This window comes from Tinamus guttatus, unplaced genomic scaffold (assembly GCF_059628265.1).
Source record: "Tinamus guttatus ecotype Peru unplaced genomic scaffold, ASM5962826v1 Tinamus_guttatus_pri_ptg000213l, whole genome shotgun sequence".
Classification (NCBI taxonomy): Eukaryota; Metazoa; Chordata; class Aves; order Tinamiformes; family Tinamidae; genus Tinamus; species Tinamus guttatus.
Window position 1 is genome coordinate 10,430,854 of NW_028288747.1, and position 21,096 is coordinate 10,451,949.

The 21,096-nt window shown below is 38.4% G+C and overlaps 1 protein-coding gene across 2 annotated transcripts in view; it reads left to right on the plus strand.

Annotated features, from left to right (window-relative positions):
• Nucleotides 1-301: 301 nt before the first annotated feature.
• GABRA2 (gamma-aminobutyric acid type A receptor subunit alpha2) overlaps nucleotides 302-21,096 on the plus strand; it is a 55,574-nt gene continuing 34,779 nt past the window's right edge. The window contains exons 1-3 of one of the 2 annotated variants that reach the window (XM_088524732.1): nucleotides 302-319; nucleotides 7,979-8,067; nucleotides 10,609-10,724. In XM_088524732.1, coding sequence (XP_088380858.1) covers nucleotides 7,997-8,067; nucleotides 10,609-10,724 — 187 coding nt within the window. In that variant the 5' untranslated portion in view covers nucleotides 302-319; nucleotides 7,979-7,996. Of the gene's footprint in view, nucleotides 320-513; nucleotides 575-7,978; nucleotides 8,068-10,608; nucleotides 10,725-21,096 lie in introns of those variants that run through there. The other variant, XM_088524733.1, reaches the window with a different exon arrangement.

A 21,096-nucleotide genomic window follows, 5' to 3' on the forward strand; every position in this document is an offset into this window, starting at 1 on the left:
AGGCTACTGCAGAGTGCTACCTGAAACAGAAAGCATGCTTTGAATTCCTTCAGTGAGTCATCTCGATTTTACTGGTGATTCATTCCTTGAAAGGAGAGGAAGGAAGACCCAGCCTGTTTACACCAAGCGCGATATATTTATCTATTTATTTATTTATTTCAGCCCAGAGCATTTTCAAAGCACTTCACTGCTGCAGTGTGGCTGGACTGATGGCTGCCCAAGCCTGACGCCTTTGCTTCACCTCAGGTTGTGCTTGGCACCTGCATTTACAGAAGTAAGCAGAGAAGAAATGGGGAACCTTCATCCATGTAAAGGCCAGGTACAGTTAAGCTCTCTTGCACTGAAGCTGGGAAGAGTGGGGAAAGGGCTCGTACTGCTGGCTCAGTGGTGTGTGTGCTCAGAGCACTTTGGATTTCTGCATCACTTGATGCAGCCCCCTCCTGCAGTACGACTGGCTGCAGCCAGCACCACGGGAGCTGGGGTGGTTTTCCTCTGCTCGGTTAGGGAGCTTTCTGATCTACGTGTCTCCTGGTGCAGCAAGTGGCAATGTAGGAAACTACAGGGTCTGGAGGAGGTATTGTGCTCTAGCAGATTGTTTATGCAAGTGTCTTTGCTGTCATTTGATTTTTCATTCTGCATAATATGTCATCTGCATTGTGAAGAAAAGCAAGGTCCTTCTTTTAAATGTACTATAATGGCAATTACTTAAATCAGATTGGTTTATAAATAGCTCAATATACTTGCTAAATGTAAGCAAACTCTCATGAACTACAGCTAGACCCATAAGCAATTGTGGTTTATGTTCTATTTCTTTGATAAAGATAGGGCATAGCTTAAAAAGTCACTTACTTTCTTTTGAATTTTACCATATAGACTGTATAGACAAAGAAATCCCATTGTCTGGAGTAAATATGGAGTAATGTGGGATTTTGTTGTTGTTGTTGAATCTAGACAAGACATTTCATGTTAGAACTGTCTTTGGATTACTTGCTGTTTGTGACAGAGAAACACCTTTGCATGTGTTTTAGCTAGTGTTAGTCACAGGTATCAGGAAATCCTTTGAAGTTCCAGGAGGCAGAATCACTTTTACAATGTAGATTTTTTTCATCACCCAAGATAAGGTAACCTTGGAAGAGCAACAAATGCTTTTCTGAACGAAGAACATTTATTGGTCAGATTGCTAAATACATTGAGCATCCATTTGAGCAGCAATGCAATTAGGGCAAGGATGATTTTTTTTAAATCAAAACCCCACGAAAGCATCCATTTTTTTAATTCAAAAATAAAATGTCTTTTTAGGAGGAATGTGAGAAACAGCTTCTCCTCAAAATCTGTCACTGCCAGAGCTACCAATTTCATCAGTTTTCAGCCAATTTTAAGGTCTGGATCGTGTTTTTGTAAATAAACACAAGATGCTATGAAGCAAAAAGACTATACCTTGCAAACCAGTTTGTTTTGAAAAACCATTCTTCATTAATCCCTCTTTTTTTTTGCTTTGCTAGATTCCTTGTTTTTTCTTGTTTTTAGCATTCCTGCATGCTGCTGACTCTCAAAAAGCAGAATTTAACTAATTAATTAAATAAACATAGAAGTATCCCCCTGTGCAGTTGTCCTCTGTCTTCAGACTGTGTTATGGGGCTGGAAAAGGGCGTATAGAAGCACATCCTCTCAGAAGCTGTCCGAGGTCTTGAGACTAGGCAAGTCCACTGTTCACTGACAAATCAGTGCGCACTAAGGACCATTGAGGAAGGCCAATATCAGCCAGTGACGAGGAGAGATGAGACTTTTGCAAAAGCAGTTCCTGAAGTTCTGCTGGTATTTCGAGGTTGCAAAGTCAACATATGGCAATTTTGTGGGCAACAGAGGGTGACAGACGTCTAGTGTCTATCCTTCCTGGAATAGGGTTAGACATAATCTATATCTGTAAAATTTCCTTAAAGATCAATTGCATAGTAGCAGTAGGAGAGTATTTATGTCTTTAAATTTGAAAACATATTCAAAGAAAATGAACCTCAAAGTAGTTCCATGTAGTCAGGCTGACTTTTAAAAATGGCAAATATTTCTAACCCCCCCATAAAAAAGGTCTACTTGTCTCAAGTTGGATGCTTGGGATATGAAATATCGATAATTTGCAGTCATTTACATGGAAAATATCTTCAGAGTCTAAGGAACTATTAACAGCTGAAAGATAAACTGCATTAACAAGTAACACACATGTAAAGATATTTTTGAAATTATTTTAAGTATGTTTGCATTTCTGAGTTTTGTCTTCTCACAGCCAAGGTTGTGTTTTGCAGCAATATATTTTACTTTGCAGCAATACTTTTAGTCTGCTGTGATAGGTGAGCTCCTTGTAGCTGTGAAAAGCAAATAAGAAATGTGTAGCTGAAGACAACTTATTGCTAAATTGGCCGTGCATTCTTTACAAAAGCAGATCTTCCACTCACTCAGACCAAGAATTATGAGTTAGTGTTATCTCTGAGCTTTGCTATCCCGGCTGGCGTGTGTTGCATTGCCCTCTGCTGCTTGTCTTGTGTTTGTCCTGCCAAGGAAAAGCTGCTCTGGAAATGCATGATGCAAACCTCCCTGCTCCCCACAGAGCCTGCTCAGTCTGTGCACATTCCTCTGTTTGGAGAAGCCTAAAAATCCTAATGTGAATTTTACAGTTAAAATTTAGTGGAAGTGTAACCCATGGGGGAGAAACACTGATTAATATGTAAGATGGGAGTTTTAGAAAAGCTCATTTCAGTTTCCCGTTTGATAACCTTCTGGGTGAATTTAGGAAAGTAACTAAAGGATGGCAATGCACTATTGAAATACAGCTGGCATGGACTATTTACTTCAGTAGGTGCTCAGACTATTTGAGCTTTAAAATGTGTACACTATCTCTTCCCACCCCTGGAGTGGCCCAGGTAGAGGAAATAGCCTAAAGATTGTAAGATGCTCAAGCACTGCAATAGTGGATCACATTTAAGGTCCTAAGATTTCGCTGGCTGGCTGAATAGTGCTTTTCAAAATAATTTCCCCTTATGGAGGGATCAGTGGCACTGGTTTGTAGAAAATTGGTGACTAGGGTGGTTTTGGAGACCTGAGTCCCATGATGTTTAGTTAGCATTTCCTATAAAAATCTTATTTTCTTAAGACAAATCTTACTTCCATAATGTAAACTTGGAGACAGCCTCTCCTCTTTTTCCTGTTTTTTTTTTTCCTCCTTTTTCTGCCTCATATTAGCATTCATATGGCTGTATGATGAAACAGTCCAGGGAAGTGGTCCAGCTAAAAACTCATCCCCGCTTCCCAACTTCTTATTTTGTCATTATTCACATAAATAAAATGACATAACAAATGCTTGTATTATATAGCTGTTCTATCTTAGTAGCAGACTTCAACCTTTAGATTTTATACATGACTGCTTAACTATTTAATTAAAACAGAAAATTTACAAAGCTAAATAAAATAACCTTTTGAATACTGAATGCGATAGGGATTGACAGATTGTCTTTTCAAAGGTGAATACATTTATAAAAAAAGCATAATTCATGCTAAAAAATCTGCTCTTGTTATTTTGCATAGAAGAAAAAAAAAGGTCTAAAATACAGGCTCAATTTTCACATAAATGCATCACTTTACTGAATCCCAATGACTGTTGTTGTTTTTTCTTAGAGCTAAAGAGTGCTGCTGGCCTAGATAGAAGAATACAGAGTATTCTCAAGCAGTACAAAATATATGACGACTGCCTCAACCTGCCAAAAATTGTGTGGAACTAGTATTTTCCAGAACATACCCCAGATCAGCCTAGTTTGTCAAGTACTGTTGACATTACTTGATTATGTCCATGATAAAAAAAAAAAAGTTCACTGCCAGCTCCCTAATGCCAGAAATCTAAAGTATTGTTTTTATCCATTTGTTTTTTTCTGTCTGTAGGGAGTAACTTTGTCATCTAAATGAATCTGAATCTTTTAAGCAAACTGTTAAAGGAAGCGTTCACTTTAGTATTTTGCAATCATGGAAATGACTGGTCTGAGCTCAACTTCTCCTGTGGTTGTAAACTGTTATAAAACTGTAAACTGAAGTGCTTATGAAATGTCACATACCTTTCCCACTCTTCAGTTTGTTCTTGCAGGAAAAGTCTTTCTAACTTTACAAAGGTATTGTGAAACATCACTTATCAGCACGTGTAAAACTTTCAGATCCTTGACAAGAGGGAATAATAAATGGAATTGCAAGGTTCCTAAAAAAGCAAAACACAAACAAACCAAACAAAAAAATCTTAAAATAGGGATTATTTATTTCAGCAAATATAGCAGAAAATAAATACAACCTTTTCAATAAAACAACTTCTGTGTTCAATAAACAACTAAAGCAGTCATTAATAGACTTGCCATCTTCTGATGGGCAGATGCAACTCCCTTGCAAATCTTTGGAAATCTGTGGCATGACTCCCTCCCTTCCAGAGCACATCAGGACTCGGGAGGGTCTCACAACCCGGGTGCTGTGTTGGATGCTGCATGTGTCTTAGAGCAAGCTGAAATTCAGAAATGAATAATAGCATTCAACGCCACTTAGCAAATAGTAACACTGAATGGAAGGGAGAGTTCCCTGCTGACTGCGCCCCTGAGGAGGCTCAAGTGCACTCTTTCTGATCAGAAATAGCCAACGAACTCAGTAAGGGTGACACCTGAGCCATCCAAGCACATAACAGTAAAAATCCAACAAAACCCAAAATCTATCCTCAAAAGCCTTCCAGGTCATCAGCAGTGCAGGTTATAAGTAAGCGGGACTATCATAAAGAACCTTCTCTCTTCTCTCTGGTAATAACTATATTGCTTTGGATCTGTCATGCACTTTGGTAATTTTTCCCTGCATTCAGCTTCCCTGTGGTTTGGGGTGCTGTATAGGGCTCTCCACTCTGTCAGAGAATGTGAATATGGAGTTATTTTCAAATTTCTGATACTTTAGGTGTGTACCTTATCTGAAGTGTTACTTCAATGCATGTAGCTATGATAAATCTCAGGAATATCACAGGTAGATAACTGTGATGACCGCAGTCAAAAATCTACCATATTTTTCAGGGAAAAGCATTGGAGCACAAGTTTGTTGGAAATACCTAGCAACCTGCCATGTGGCTGTTGGAGAACAGCAGTGTACTACCACAGGAACAAGAAGCCACTGTGCCTCCTTTCCTTCAAAAATGTGCTTTTGTGTTTTTTGGTGAAGCTGACACACAATGACTAGAATCTACTTATATAATCTTTATTTTTAATCTTTAAGTATTATAGTTAATTGAAGTTACTGTTGGGAAGTAATGACACAAACATCCATGAGAAAAAAACTACTCTGCTTCTACCATGCTTTAGAATAAGTCACCAAAGCTTTACTTTTGATATTTTTTCTGCATATTCATTTTTGTGAAGCCACCCTATCTTAAGATAGATGGTCAAAACTATTTTTCTTTACTGTGAAGGTTGCTATGACTTTTAGTACTAGTTGTAGATTCTGCAGAGTCATTTATAGTCAGGTTTTGCCATTCTTATTCCCAATCTGTGGAGACTTTCAGGCAGATTTCCCAAAGATTTTTGGTGGACTGTGGATGTTTAAATGACCAGACTATGAAGATTTGTGGGCAGAGGGCATTTCCAAGGCTGCAAAGGAAAGACGAAGGCTTCATATCTTAGGCGTTTCTGGGATCACGTGGCTGCTGAATGACTGTTCTTTGGATTCCAACTGCCGCATTTATGCCCAGTGGGATGACACTGTCGTTTCTTACCGCCGACCATTTTACAGGTCATTTTATAACATGGGAATCCAGCTTGCTTCCTCTCTCTTCCAGGCCTTAGTAGTACAGGTTATGGAAAAAAAAAAAAAAAAAAAAAAAAAAAAGCTCCAAGCTGGAAGTAAGAGATCATTTTAACAGCCTGAGCACTTTTCTTCCCTTTTTTTTTTTTTTTTTTTTTTTTTTTGGTGGGGCTGTTAGGCCACTAGGAGAGAGGGAAAATGGGGGGCATTTGGTAGCAAGCAGCAACAAATTAGAAAGCACAAAACAAAAGAAAACAGCAGAAAGTAAGAAATCATCCCAAATTTTCTAGTTTTGTAGTTAACTGAAAAAACTTTTCTTTTTCCCCCCAGTAAGTTTTGGCACCCAATTCATGCTAAACCTGATAATGATTCAGAAGCAAGAACCCTTCACTCAAAAATGCAATAAGCAGGTAGGCCAGTGGCATGAGGAGGATAAGTGAAAGGTTTTTTTTCATGCAGTTTAAAAGGAGAGTGGAGAGATAGATATTGGCTTAGAAAAAAAAAAAAAACTTAAAAAGGCAGCAATGTTATTGCTGGTGGTATTTAATTATTTCCAAGCTAACAGTGAAAAATGAGGGTAAACTAAATTTAAACCTGTACGTTCAATTCTCAAGCTTGTCATGATCCACTTGCACTGGGAAAACCTAAAATCGATGGCAATGAACCGCAGCAGCAGCCCAGCTGCTGAGAAAGGAGGGCAGCGGGATTTAAAAGGCAACGCCACGGAAAGTGTGCAATCTGGGCAAAAAACCTAAAAAAGCAGAAAAAAAGGAGCAAAAAAATAGGATGGGTTTGTTTTCCTGCCGCCTGCACGCTGCGCTTGCTCTGACAGCCTTTCCTTCTGCCTGCATTTCAATTAGGCGGTGCCAATGGGCAAGTGGGGAAAGGAATATTAATGACAGCGCGGCGGGGGGAGCTGGGAGCTGGCAGCTCTTCACCCTGCAGACAAAAAGAAAAAAAAAAAAAAACGAGGGGGAAAAAAGCCCCAAGGAATCGGTGGTTTCGGCCGCGCCGAGCGCGCACCCGAGGCGGTTAAAAGGTTAACGAGGGCGGCTGGAAGTGCGGCGGATCGTTCCGGGCATCTCCCGCTCGCGCGCAGGCAAAGTTGAGCCTCCTGGCGGGCCGCCCGCCGCCGGCCCCGATTCCGCGGCTTCTTCGCCCAAAGCGGCAGCGTGTCCTGCGCGCCGCCCCCCCACCGCCTAGGCGCGCAGCCGGGCACGCGCGCGTCCCCCCGCACTCGGGCACGCGCGCGCGCGCGCCCGCTCGCCGCCCGGCAGCCGCTCCGCGCTGGCCGCGCTCGCCGCCGCCGGCTCTGCCCGCCGCCTCCTGCCCCGCTCGGCAGCCGCGCTCTCCCCCTCTCCCCCCGCGGTTCCCAGGTAGGGTCCCCGGGGCGGACGGCGCGGCCAAAGAGGCAGCGCCCTCCCCAGCGGCCGCCGCGTGGCCCCGAGCAACGGCCGCCGCGCGCCCCCTGCCCAACGGCCGCCGCGCGCCCCCTGCCCAACGGCCGCCGCGCGCCCCCTGCCCAACGGCCGCCGCGCGCCCCCTGCCCAACGGCCGCCGCTCGCTCCCTCCCCAACGGCCGCCGCGCGCCCCCTGCCCAACGGCTGCCGCTCGCTCCCTCCCCAACGGCCGCGGGCGGCGGCTCCGGGGTTCTGCCCCGCTGCGCAACTTGGCGCCCCGCGGGGGCTGCCCCGAGCCCGCGGGCGTGGGCGGCAGCGGCGGGGGGTCTCTCGCCGTGCGGTTCCCTCGTCTCGCCGCCGCGAATGGCGTGATTCCCTCCGCCCCCCGGCTGCGGTGCGGCGTGGCGAGAGCGGCAACCGCTAACGCACCCTCTCTATAGATACGTGTTCCTTTTTCTTTTCTTTCTTCCTTTTTTTTTTTTTTTTCCCTTTTATTTCCCCACCCCGTCTTGGGGCTTTCGGCTTACAGAAAAGGAGAGCATCTGATGCATTTGCTCACATGCCACTTCTGATCAAGCGTTGCCTCCGTGCACAGAACAGGATCGTTGGGAAAGATGGAGCTACCCTAAGTTGCTACTAGTGCAAAGTGCTGCAGAAATCTAGTGGTTTCCCGACTCCATTGACGTGACATATTTTTTTTTTCCCTGGGTGAAGTTGAAAGCAGTGCTTGGCGGAGAGTGACTGTAGCTGAGAGTGGGTTTGTATTTTTGTTGCACCGTTAGGTTTTGCAAAGAGCAGCAATGAAGAGGAAGCTGGCGCCCTCGGGGATGCAGTTGGTTCTTCTCGTTTTATTGGTGTGGCTGCCAACAAGGTGAGCGGTTGTTTAATTTTGTTGTTCTATATAAACATGTATGTTATTATCTGCTTCTAAGGGTAGGCTTGTGTGAGAGGCTGCCGTATATAGTAATACGATATCAAAATCTCTTCTAGCTGTTCAAATACAATAAATATTACATAGTTTCCAGAGCAGATGCAGTGGGAGAAGGTACTAGGAACAATATACATATAATGGATTTTCCTTAAACAGTTTGTAAATTAGTGTTTTGTTTTACTATTTGAAAGGAAGCTGCGGTTTTTAATGCTTTAATTTAGAATTAGGATCTTGAAGATTTATTAGAGCAATGGAATCACTATCAGTCTATACCACACCTCTATCTCTTCATGCAGATGAAGATTATCGTGAAGTCAAATAGAAAATCATAATCTCCAAAATTATATTGGCATTCTTTTAATACATCTTGCCTTTTTTTTTTTGGTCTTATTTTGGCCAGCGAAACAGAAATCAAAATGATGCTTAAGCTTTAAACCTCTAGGTGGAGATAGCATACAACTTCACAGTCACATATAATAAGACAATAGCCTCATTTATTAATCAAGTTTTCTTACATTTTTTAAAGTTCTCTATTTCTAAAGTGAATGCATAGTAGAAAGTAATTTTAGTCATGTAATTAGTTTTGTGTGGCCCATAATCCCTAAACATGCAATCAGTTGTAGTTTGTGACTTCATTTACTTTGGTCTTATTGCCCTCCGTCTTTTCCAATTCGGAAAAATTACCAGCAATAACAATTCAAGTTTCCTATGGTTGAAAATGCCCACATTAATTTTTGTGTGTTACCTATTTACCAAAATATTCAGGGGAATTGTGTTTCCTACTTCACTTTATGTCCAAGTATGGTGCAGTATTAGTTGAGTCACAGTGGGCCCAATCCTGCAAACCTAACTCGTGTGAGTAATTCCACTGACGTCAAAGGGATTACATGCGTAATTATCAGAGAGTTCATGCCTGAGCAAAGTTTGGGGGTTACACCCTAACAATGATGCCATCCCATTAACTGTTTTTTGGTGGTATCTTAACTTCTGAAACTGTTATCTCAAAAAAAGCAGCATATAAAATGGCAGAGACTTGCAGTGAAGCAATACTATTTAAAAATTAAAAGATGTAACATCTAGTAATTATAGTGTAGTATACTCACAGATAAGTGTAAAATCATGGGTGATGTTTTGATATTTGCTTTAAAAGCATCTGGTTCTATTGATCCTGTGGGATGTATCATGGAAATAACAGACTGCAATGATTTACATTTAAATACTTCCTCCATGCTGTTGAATTGGGAACCACCATTAAGCCCTTATCCATATTCGTTTTATGGCTTGCTTTAAAAAAAACCTCTCAAACCTATTTTGGATCCAGAAGAAATCACACTTGTTTTCATGGCATAGTTAGTCATTCAAAATACCATGATGGTTGTTCAATTATAGATCATAAATATTGAACATCTCTTATAAGAAATATCAGATGGCTGAAAAAGGTTTAAATAACATGCATGGTAGCATATGAGGCTTTGCTTCCTTGATATTAATGTGCTGGTGTTAATAAGATAGAGAAACTAATTATTTGCACATACATGATACTTAAAAGTTGTTGGCTCAGTAACACTTGTACACATGGACTTTGTGCATGGGAATGATCCCCAGCGCATAAAACCTTTGATTTGGTTATCCAGCTCCAGCTGGACTGTTCAGCAGCACAGCTGGCTGGACAGCAGATTCATGTTCCAATCCCTGGTGTTTTCCAAGGAGATATGACCCGTGAATCCTTCTTCATCGGGGGAGTCTTAAACACTTGATGATCTATAGTGTCTTCTTGATGCTTCATTTATGATTTTTTTCTATCCAATTTGTACAAGGTTTTTTGGCATCTGTGGAAATTGGGTAATGCTTTTTATAACAAGGTACCATTTTAGAAACAGAGGCTATCCTGCAGTTTGCTAATCAGCATCACTGTTCCCACCCACCAAATACTGACATCAGAGGACTCCCTGAGCATGATGATCACTGGAGTTTTCCCTCCTGTTAGTAGGTCTGGTCATGTACGTTATATGACCATTGGGTGGAGGCAAATCCACAGGATTTATGCAGAGAAAGAGCACAGAGAGGTGGGTCCAGGCAGGATAGAGCTGGAAGGAGACAGCTCTGTATGTGGGAACTCAGTTTACCGGCCTGTGAGTGACTTACCATGGAGCCTGGAAAGCTCTTTTATGCTTTGCACCTGCACAACTGAATGTGTTGTTCAAGCTCTGTGTTGGCAGAGCTTGAAGTAGCACCCAGTGGGATGCAACATGGACTAGAAGTAGAGGCTACTGGAAAATTACTACCTGGGAATTTTAAACAGCCTGTCATAGACTCTTACGTTTCTCAACATGTTAAACATAATTTGTGAATTTGTGTGCTAACTATGCCTTTTGTGTTAGAGGGTGGTGTGCTAATTTTCTAGGCTAATCTGCAATGACTGCATGCTGAGTGTATGTAAAGCATATCTAGCACTTTGTAAAATATAAAATGTCCATTTAGATCAGTGCTGGCTGACTCGCTGGAAGACGAAGCTAAGAATAACATCACCATCTTTACAAGAATTCTAGACAGACTTCTGGATGGTTATGATAATCGTCTTAGACCTGGATTAGGAGGTAATAAAAACAATTAAAGATCGATTTAAAAAGTCAGGATTTAATGTTCAGCATTTGTTACTGATGCAGTGATATTTTTCCTTCAGGATTTTTTCCCCCTAACAACTGGTATGTATTTTGATCAATTATTTATAACTATATTCACCCAGTTGAATCATTTAAAGTTAGAGGAAGATAATATCTATGAACGGAAAGCAGGCACTTTCACACATTTATCTTAAGTAAAGAGAAAAAAATCTGGAGACTTAACATAGTAAATGAGAGTGAGAACAAAAATAACATCCAAAGCTGTTCCACTGAGGGAATTTTGGTTGAGCAAGGAATGCAGACTTGATTCTCTGCAATGCGATGAGTGTATATTTTCAGAAATCTACATGTGTGTGTTTGTGGTGTAAAATTTCTGTTTTAAATTCATTCATTGTCCTGTTGTAAATTCAATGGAAATGTTATATCTTTGACTTCATGGGGATTAGGATTTGACTTATAATTAGCATTTTCTCTCTATTTGCATGCATTTGGACATTGAAAAAAAATAATGGAACTAATGGAGGCAGAGGTCACTGGGCTCTTGTACCATGACTGTCAGTTGCTTTTTAAAATACCAGTTTTCATGTTCACTTTGAAACTGTATCTAGTTCATGTAAATATGTAAGCAGCAAATTTAAACAATTTTGTTTGGTGTTAGGAGTGTTACTGTGCAGAATGATTTGTATGATATGGGCAGAGGCAGAATATCTTGATTTTTAAAAACATTTTCTGTTATGATTAATCTATCATTTATACTTAGTATCTAACAAATAATTTACAAATTGATAATAAAGCTATGATTACTGTTATTATAATGTTTTGGGTAATTGCAATTTTCAGCCTAAAGCACTGTTTCAGCTTACTGAAACTAACTTGCTGAAAGAATAGTACGTATTCTTCAGATCCATACAGGCTCCTATTGGTTTCTCTAAGATCAAATCCAAAGCTGTAGATCTGACCCAACTTCTGTGGGAATAATTTTAACAACTCCATTTGAGCAGATAAATAATTGTTTAAGATTCACAGTTTTTGGTGAACACTGCCATCCCAACCTGTGGCTCCTTGACTGGCTCCTGACACAGCATAAAGTAGGAGTTTGAACAAGCTGGCAACAGCTCTCATTGCACATTATTCTTAACTTGAAGTTTTCAAATCTGTGTTCTGTACAGTCGAGATTTGTGGAGTACTTTATATTAAAAGGCTATTTTATTTAGATGATCTATAAAATGAGGCATACAATACTAGATGGATGTGAGAATCTATATGGTGATGCTTTCATGGTGATTCACTTTCTCTGCAAAATACCCGATTTAAAGAACATACTATGCCTTGCAGGTGACCTGCAGAGGTATTTTGTATAATAAAACTTAAGTTAAATATGGAAGGCTTGTTTATAAGAAGGAAAGTGGCATTTAATGAGAGCAGTCTGCAGTTCCTCTGCATATCGAGCCTTCTTCTGAATATTAAAAATTATATTGTTGTTTACATTAATTTAGAAAACTGTATTTCCTGATAGATTTTTATTTTATTTTTCAAAATTTCAACTTTAAAATACTTAACTCATTTTACTTTTCAAAACTCATAGCTAATTAATGCTACTTTGGGAGCATAAAAATTAAAGAATTAGCAGCTGTTTGGTATTGGCATACATGGCAATCAACCCATGCAGAACATGTGTGAAATGAAACTGTATCGTGCATATTAAATTGTGATTATCTTAATCTGCAAGAATACTTCATTGCCATTGGGCAGATTCTCATAGTTCAAAAGATTTGTTAAATTCAATTGTGGTAACCCATGATATGAAATGTACCAAACAACACTTCTATAGATAATTCTTACAGATTATGCAATTTCTTATGTCAGGAATTTTATTTTTTTTCTTTGTTAACATGTACTCTGAAAAGATAGAAGGAAATGTTTGATCATTGAAGTCTGTCTCCCCCTTTTTAAAAAAACAAAACCGCAATGTGTCTGGTGAGTCCTGATATTTTGTTTATAAGTGGGTCTTGCAGACTACTGTGTTTTGACCATGCCACATGTCATTAATATACTCAGGCTCATTTATGTTCAAGGTGCATTTATATGAGTTTGAAGTAGTTTATTTGAAACCAGTAGAGCACTGACTTTGGCATAGCAGCTTGCATTATGCCACTACTCACGTATGACTGAGATCCCAATCTGGTATGACATGTGCTAAAACAGAAATAGTCTGGGACCTGAGGTGAATTCTTTGAAAGTCTCTGAAAGCAAAAGTTACTCACCAGCCTACTTTCACCTGATATATTTTCAGAGATGTCTTATATCAAAATCTTGTCTCATTGTAGAGAAATATTCACCCTAAATATTTATTTTTTTTAATAAAAAAAACTGTTAGGTTAGCACTGGATATTTTAGTTAGCTATTGACCACCACAGTGCATTAGGTGGAAACATACGGGCTCCTTCAAAGACTCGGTAAAAAGTCTCCTTAAGGTCTGTTTGGGAATTTATTCTTGAATTTAGGGATAGATTTATAAGATTTATAATTGATTTTACTGATTGTGAGTGCTTTCAGTGTGTGATTGATGCTTTAGTAACATACTGATGTACTTCAGAACTGAGAGCTATTTTTTCTATATATTATTAGGGCAGCTTTGGCTTTCACTGTTGCTACAGATCTGTTGCAAAACCAGTTTTGGCTGTTGGAAAGTCATCCTAGCAGCTGGGATGCTTGAATGATGTATGAGCACTACAGTGATGCAGTAGCCTGCAGAGTGGGTGTGGGCAGGGAATAGAAGACACTGCACTGTCCCCTGAAGCCAGAGACATCTCCTGTGTATAAGCCTGAAATCTACTGGGTTGATATGAATAGCAGTGAGGTTATTCGAAGTGGGATTAAAATTCCTCGTATTTATATTACACTAAGCCCTGGATTGTAGCTGGAGCACTCCTGACTACACTGTCATTTCTGACATGAGCTATTTCACTTAAACATCCCATACAATTTCTACTTAGATAGCAGATAAATTAAAAGTTTTGGTTTCAAACAAAATTCTGCATGTCAGTAGAACTAATTTGTATGAAACAGGCATGCAAAATGACAAGTCTTACAGAGGATGATTGTTTATTATTTTCTTAAAAATCACAAAGGAGCTTTCTTTATATATTTGCTGTAATGTTTGCAAGACATTTAGGATAGCACAAATCCTTTTACTTCGTTAGCTTATAGAAAAAGCAATCCAAAAAACATGGACACTAAAACTAGGCAAGGGAACAAAAGACTTCAGGATTTTAAACAGGGAGACAATCGAATGTGAAAGTTGAGGTACAGCTGCATTCACATCAGAAAGTAATTGAATTATCTGTTTGTGCTGTGTCTGCTTTACCCTATCAGAAGATATGATTAAGGGAAATAGGGACAAATAGTTAATTTCTTGGTACTCTTGTATATTAGGTATATCAATAATAACAATATACATTTTTTTTGTTTGAACTGTTACCTTCTTCAAAAAGAAGGAAGAGAGAAGACATGGAGACACTGCTAGGATTTTGATATGCTGAGTGCTATAGTAGTCTGATTATCTTCATTAGCGATTGATCCTGTTTTCTTCCACATACTTGAAATAGCTTTTTTTCTAGCAGCTATTGTATCAGTTCTACTCATCCAAATTTAGCAAATATAATTTAATATGAGATACAATTGGAAAAGATGAATTTACATCTTGAAAAAAATGTCACGGAGAGTTTCAAAGACAAGCAGACTTCATTGTTTAAGGGCCATTGCCTAAATATCTTATTGAAAATTAAAGAGAGCTGCACAAATTTATCCTTTTTGAGAATCTTTTCACAAACTGTGATAAGTCTCAATGGCAATAGGAATACCATTCTGTTTGTAACTAGAGAGCTTAATGTTGGCTACTCAAAAAACTCAAGTAGATCAGAGAGTAGATAAGTGAAAACTAGATGCCACCATGGTTCTATTTTGAAAAATGTGTCTCTGCTGCAAGATGACTCCCAGATGTTTTGATTGTGTTAAACAAGAATCTCCATTAGCTTTCCTTTTCAGACATACTGAAATCTTTTTCTTTCACAACATTTTATAAATGGATTCTGCAGGAAAACTAAAGGGAATAAGAAAGATTATTGCTGATTATAGCTGTCTGAGGGATGGTGAGCAGTGAGCACTTAGATCTTTGCATCAGTACAGAGGAATAGAACTGATGTAATAGTGTAGAGGATCAGGTTCAGTAATTAAAAGTGTATGATGTGCTTATTAGTATGAGTTAGAGAAAAATATTTTCACAGGATTTTTTTTTTCTGATTGGGACAACTATTATATACATCTGTATCAAAAGTTCATATGTTTCCAGTTGCTAGAAAACAAGACCATCATCATATGCTGATAATCTGGAATATGCTAAATTTAGGACAACATATTTATATATCTCTGTGATTCAGAGAGTTTTCAATCAGCTTCAGAAGCATTTGCAGCAGTTTTAGCAGTCCCTCATCTGGAGAGTCAAAACTTCAGAAGTGTTCGTCAGCCTCATTCTGCATAGTACAAATTCGGAGCAGCCTCATGGAAGGTCCTTGGGTTATTTTTCTTGCCCAACACTAGGGTGCTTTTGCTGCTGCTTCAAAAAGAAAATGGTGCAGTGTGCCCCTGCTTAATGCCTTCCATGCATGTGGTTGCTACCCTGGCCTTTCTCTGCCCCAGTTTGGTGATTTAGAGAAGATGATGCCACAGAGTGCAGAGCAGATCCGAGCAGCCCCTGTGCTTGCTGAAAGCTAACTATTGATATCTGCTGCTTATGCTGCGGTGCAAAGGAGTGGACTACTCCTACGCTCACTCTTTTTTCTTCATAGTTCTCTAAGGCTACTTAACATACAAACATGCTGAATTAGTGGTTGGCTTTTTTTTTTTTTTTCTCAGCTACAAGAAAGCTACAAGAAGATAATACAGATTTCTGTGTTCAGTCTCTCCTACCATTTTGGAGGTCATTGTAAATCGGGTTGACAGGATGGTTTAATTATTCAAGTGAGATTTGGTGGGTGCAAACCACTTGGCCTTTATTCAGATATACATCTGTTTCAGATCATTTACAGACTAGTTGAAATGTGAGTTAATATCCAAGTCCTAATATCCTATATCCAAGGCCTTCCACTGTTGACTGCTTCTCACTGATGTCTGTTAACATTTTGCATAAATCTTGCAACCAATTTGCTATCTGAAATGTAAAATATTTTTCACTCAGGTTGACTAGCTTTAGTAGGTAAGTACCAGAGGATTATACTATTATCTTTTCAAATTTTTGATTATTCTTATGAAATGACAGTGTTTATGTAGCATCACCTGAATTTAATATACCATTACTCTTTAAGTAATCTGACTAACTCTGAAAGGTTTTCAGAAATATTTAAGCACATGAAAAATTAATCCAGAATATGTTTGGAAGGCTTTAATGGATTTTATGGATTTCTGTTTAGATTTTAACTGAGCATAAAGTGAATTTAAAATTACGTAGTCCAGGAGTAATTTATTCAGTTTTGTGTATACTTTGTATAGGAGATAAAAAATCTATACATTTCTTAACTTTTATGTAATAATGTATACTGAAATAGGGTGCTAACTAAACAGGTAAGAAGCAAGCAAGCTATGCAAGTCTCTTATTTTGGGGTATAAGCACCTAAAGGAGTTAAGAAGGTTTCTAAGAAAAACTGTGTAAGTAGCACTTAACAAAAGCATGGAGGCTCTGTGATTTATTTATTTAGACTTACAGATATAAACAATATTTGGAATACTTCACTCAGAGAAATATATCTGGCACTATAGAATTTGTGTAGAATCTGCATCTTGAGAAGCAGTCAAAACTTGACAGAAGATGACTTGAGTAATCTGATCTATCTTCATGGTTGCTTCTGCTTTGGACCAGATGACATCTAAAAGGTCCTTTCTGAAATGAATTTTTCTAAGATTCTATAATTACAGGGTATTTCCAACCATTTTTTGGTGAATGCTTGGTGAAAGAAACAGTTTTAGAATGTGAATTCTGGACTATATAGCTGAACAGAAATACCTGTGTAAATGAGTGGCTGAAAGCAACTGAGGATGGCAGAATATTATTCATAAACCAGTTAAAAAAATGTCATAAACAGGAAAAGATCTAAGAAAACCCAGAGGAGTGGGTCTTTTTCTAGAGTATTTGCTGTGAGTTTTCTAAGATTCAGGAGAAGCTTGGACTTGGCTAATCAGTTAAAAACAGCTGTAGCCATTTTTAGTTCTCTTCTCCTGAAAAAAGTCCTGAAGTCCTGAAAAAGAGTTAAATGCGGGAGAGTATTTTAGAGAAGATGCATTGCATTTCATTGAGTGATTCTCAGTTGACTTTGTCATCATTAAATATAAAACACACAAGAAATGTTTTTCTGGGATCTAATTGTATTTGGGGGAAAAAAAAATGGTGTTAGCAAAGCTGTGTTAGTCTGTGACTGTCCCTTACTGGGCTGTGAATACTGAAACACCAAAAAAGTCACTTATACAGCAGCACACATTCTAAAGCCAAAGACCTCAGGGAAAACAAAACAACTGTCAAATTCTGCCTTTTTGAAATATTTTTTGAGAGAAGTCTTCTTCTTTTTTTTTTTTCTTGTGTGGTTGCTTCTCTTCCTTTCTGAATATCTATTTAGTTATATAACTACTTCATGTTCCTCCCTACTACATTTTATACATTCTTCCTTAAAAAATTCACTTTGACCAAAATTCAATCCACTTGCATTATTCCTATCTAAATATAGTATTCCCCAAATCCAGGCCAGACTTGCTACCTAGATGCAGCTCTGTCTAATTTTGCCTTTTTTGTAGGATGAATTCCAGATCTTCCTTCCCTCCTCCCAGGTACAGTTGCTTACATCTAGCTGCCTGCCCAGAAGATTTCATATTTAATGTTAGTAATCTCATGTGCTGGAAAGTAAACATCCCTCTTCATCTGCAGGTTGTATGGCTTTCCTTTTGTGCTATTAAAATTTTACTGCTGCTGTTGATCTGTGGCTGATCTGTTACTGTGGCAGTACCCCTGTCTATGTCTTAGTGCTTTTCTTTGCTCGAGTGCCACCATTTTATGACCTTTTTTTTTTTTTTTTTTTTTTTACCAGTAACCTTTTCAATACACTGACTTGTGAATCCAATTTCTAGAGTTAGTAGTATGTAAAGCAAGAGATACTTGCTCAGCAAGGATCAAGCAGAAGTTTTTAACTGCCAGTATGTTATGCCTATATCTGCTTTATGGTTTTTACAGTATTTCAGTTTGCATTAACTCTTGTTGCTGTGAGAATAGCTCTTGAAGATTCCAAAAGGAAACAAATAATGAGAAAGATCATAACCCTATTTTTTAACAGACTCTCATTAGGGTACTATATGCCAAAGGCAAAAATCTATAAAGAGCAAGGAGCAGGGGAAAGGGCAGGAGGATAGGATGAAAGAGATGGAGAGAGAAGGAGGGAGATAAAATACTTAACACTGACCTCTTAAACTTTTGGCAGATTAAGGCAGCTGGCTGATGATAATAGCTGCAAATATCCATTGCAAACTTGCAAGTAGAATAACATAATCATTTTAGCACTATGGTGTATGCATTTATTTAAGTTTCTGGCATTAATGTTTTTTTCAACAATGAGTCATCTGTCTCAAAAACAGGTATAGAAGATTTATCAGAGAATGTTTTTCATTGCTGAACAATTCAGCATGCTAATAAAACATCAGTGGAAGATTTTGAATTAATACTGTCAAAAGTCTAATAAATTTTAATGATAAGAATCAAAGCACTTTAATATGTCAAGATTAGTCTTTGAACACTTTTTATGTCTGTTTTTTTCAGGTTAATACACAAATTAAATTAACCACCAGCCAAGAAAGTTTTGTGTATCCCTGTCATCCCAATAATAGTTTGCTTTCTCATGCAGAATATGTCAGCACTGGGTTTCTGAAAATGTCTGTAACATTGAGAAGGTATAATTCTGCTAACCTTCCAGAAGTGCTTCTGATAGTTGGGAACCATTTGTGAGATTACTTTGTAGTGCATGACTCTTGAATGTTATTCCATATTTGCTTGCCATAGCATTTAGGGCTCGTAAAGAGTAGTTGCTCAGGGCAAATAGCTGAAGTTAGTCATCCTCTTCTTGGGAATGTTGTGCATATCAAAGTGCATGACACATTTTATTAAAGTTATGTAGCTTTAATCAGACATTGAATTTACTTATGTATTACAATATTTTTTTTCTGACCATGTATCCATATTTGCTCCTACACATACATTTCTTGTTGACTTGGAAGAGATCATGCATTCGAAGTACTAAACTGGGCCTTGTTCATGAAAAACATGAATGACCCACGTTCGGTCTGCTTAGTGAGCATTTTGTGTGGATTTTAAGTAAAAGTGTTTCATATCTCTTAATCTTGTAATGCTGCGACTAATAGAGTTGATTGCAATCCAAATTCAGTGCACTGGACCTCTAACCATCATTATGATCTAGCACATATAGTTTAATAAGAATCAATTAAAAATGATATATGTTTTGGACATTACATGGTCCTTTCATGAACACCACAAATTATCAGAGAGTGACTGTGAAAAAGAGGTAAACTTAACGTTTTAATGAAGTAGCGTAAAGTATGGGAAGTGTGATCCAGCACTCTGTGGTAGAACAGATAGTTGTCTTGAGGACTCAGTACAGTGGTCAGTCTTCCAAATCACAGGATTTCCAGTGTAAATTTGGCTTGAGAGAAGAGAGATTTTTACAAAAGTCATATTCCATCTTGAAAGATTACTTCTAAATATGCTCTTTTTTGGCACTTGTGATCGTTCATGTAAACCTAGTTTCCTTGGGTTATCTATCATGAGAGCCATCTGTATTTGTTACATTTTTGGGGTTTAATTCCACAAATTCTATCTTCTTCGTTAGTTATATACCTGAATGGCAGAAAACAATGTACCTTGTGTGTGAAGGTTTGCTCTCTCATTAGGAGTGTCTGATCTCTTTATTGGTCTCTATAAGGAATGGAAGAAAGATAAAGCATTAGTAATGGCAGTCTGTTATTCCACTGCTCGATAATTGATAGATCATTACTATGGAAGAGCCTTATATCTGGAATTATTTTTTCTGGTTGCTTCATTATTCTGATTCTCTCATTCAGGAGAAGTAGTTGTCTTATAACATGTTTGTTCTTTTTTTTTTTTTTGTCTTCATGAGCCCATTCTCTGTAGTCCCAAGCTAATAGATTCTTCAAACCACTTCTGTCAGGAGGCTGGGATTGAATATAGCCATTCTTTTACATTACCTCTATATGCATGAGCTTCAGCAGAGCACCAAAGGGTGAAAAGAAAGAAAGGAGTAAAGAGAGTCTGCATTTGTCTTTGAGAATATAGAGGTGTTTCGAAGGGCCAATTCCTGATCCGAATGTGCCAGCCTAATGTTTTAGACATTTGCTCCTGACAGTCTAAGGGCTATTGCAGATGCTTTTTTTTGTAGGTCATTTAGGTTTTTCACAATTTATACGCTCACTGAAAGAAGATTGAAGTTCTTCCAGTTGAGACAAGGCTGAGGAACAGGTATAGGGTGGAGTATATGACTGCAAAAATAGCTAAAAGTAGAACCTTGGAGTGAATGCTGCCTTGATATAAATCCTTGGTCGTGTTGAGAACGCGCCATGGCATTTCATTTACTGCCCTTATTCTATCCAGTTTTAATCATGTGCTGAACATGAACTTCTTTTTAGCGGACCTTTTAGTCTGAACTTGGTAATACATTGCCTTGTACATTTTCTGAACAAAAGGAAATATATGTCCTCATGGGAAAATAAATAAATAAAGACAAGAGGGAGAAATATAAATGCCTGTGGTTTGAGATAAGGGAATGGTCACGTCTTTAATAGTCCCTTTCAATCTGCTGGATGCTAAAAGCTGTCAGAGGATTCCCTATTTTATTACCAGGCATTCTCTCCTTAGTTGACCATAATAAAAATGAACAGATAATCTTATTTGCTACAGAATAACTTGTTAATTTTAAAAAAGCTAAACTATTATTTTATCATAATTCTGTGGTTCTGTGGTATTTCCTGTCTACATTCTCATGAAGTCATTGTATATGCTTAGAAGAATATAGACTTTAAGAAATTGGGTGATACAGATTCTAGTCAAACTCATGTTAAGTAATATATCTCAGGAATAAAAGGAATAAAAAAAGGTGTTTTGGTATAACCAAACAACTCATTTTGTATTTCCTTCCTGAGGGGAGAAAAGGAGAAAAAAAAAAAAAAGGTTAGTTTAATATTAAAGAAGATTCTTTTCCCCACTATCTAGAGAAGCCTGAAT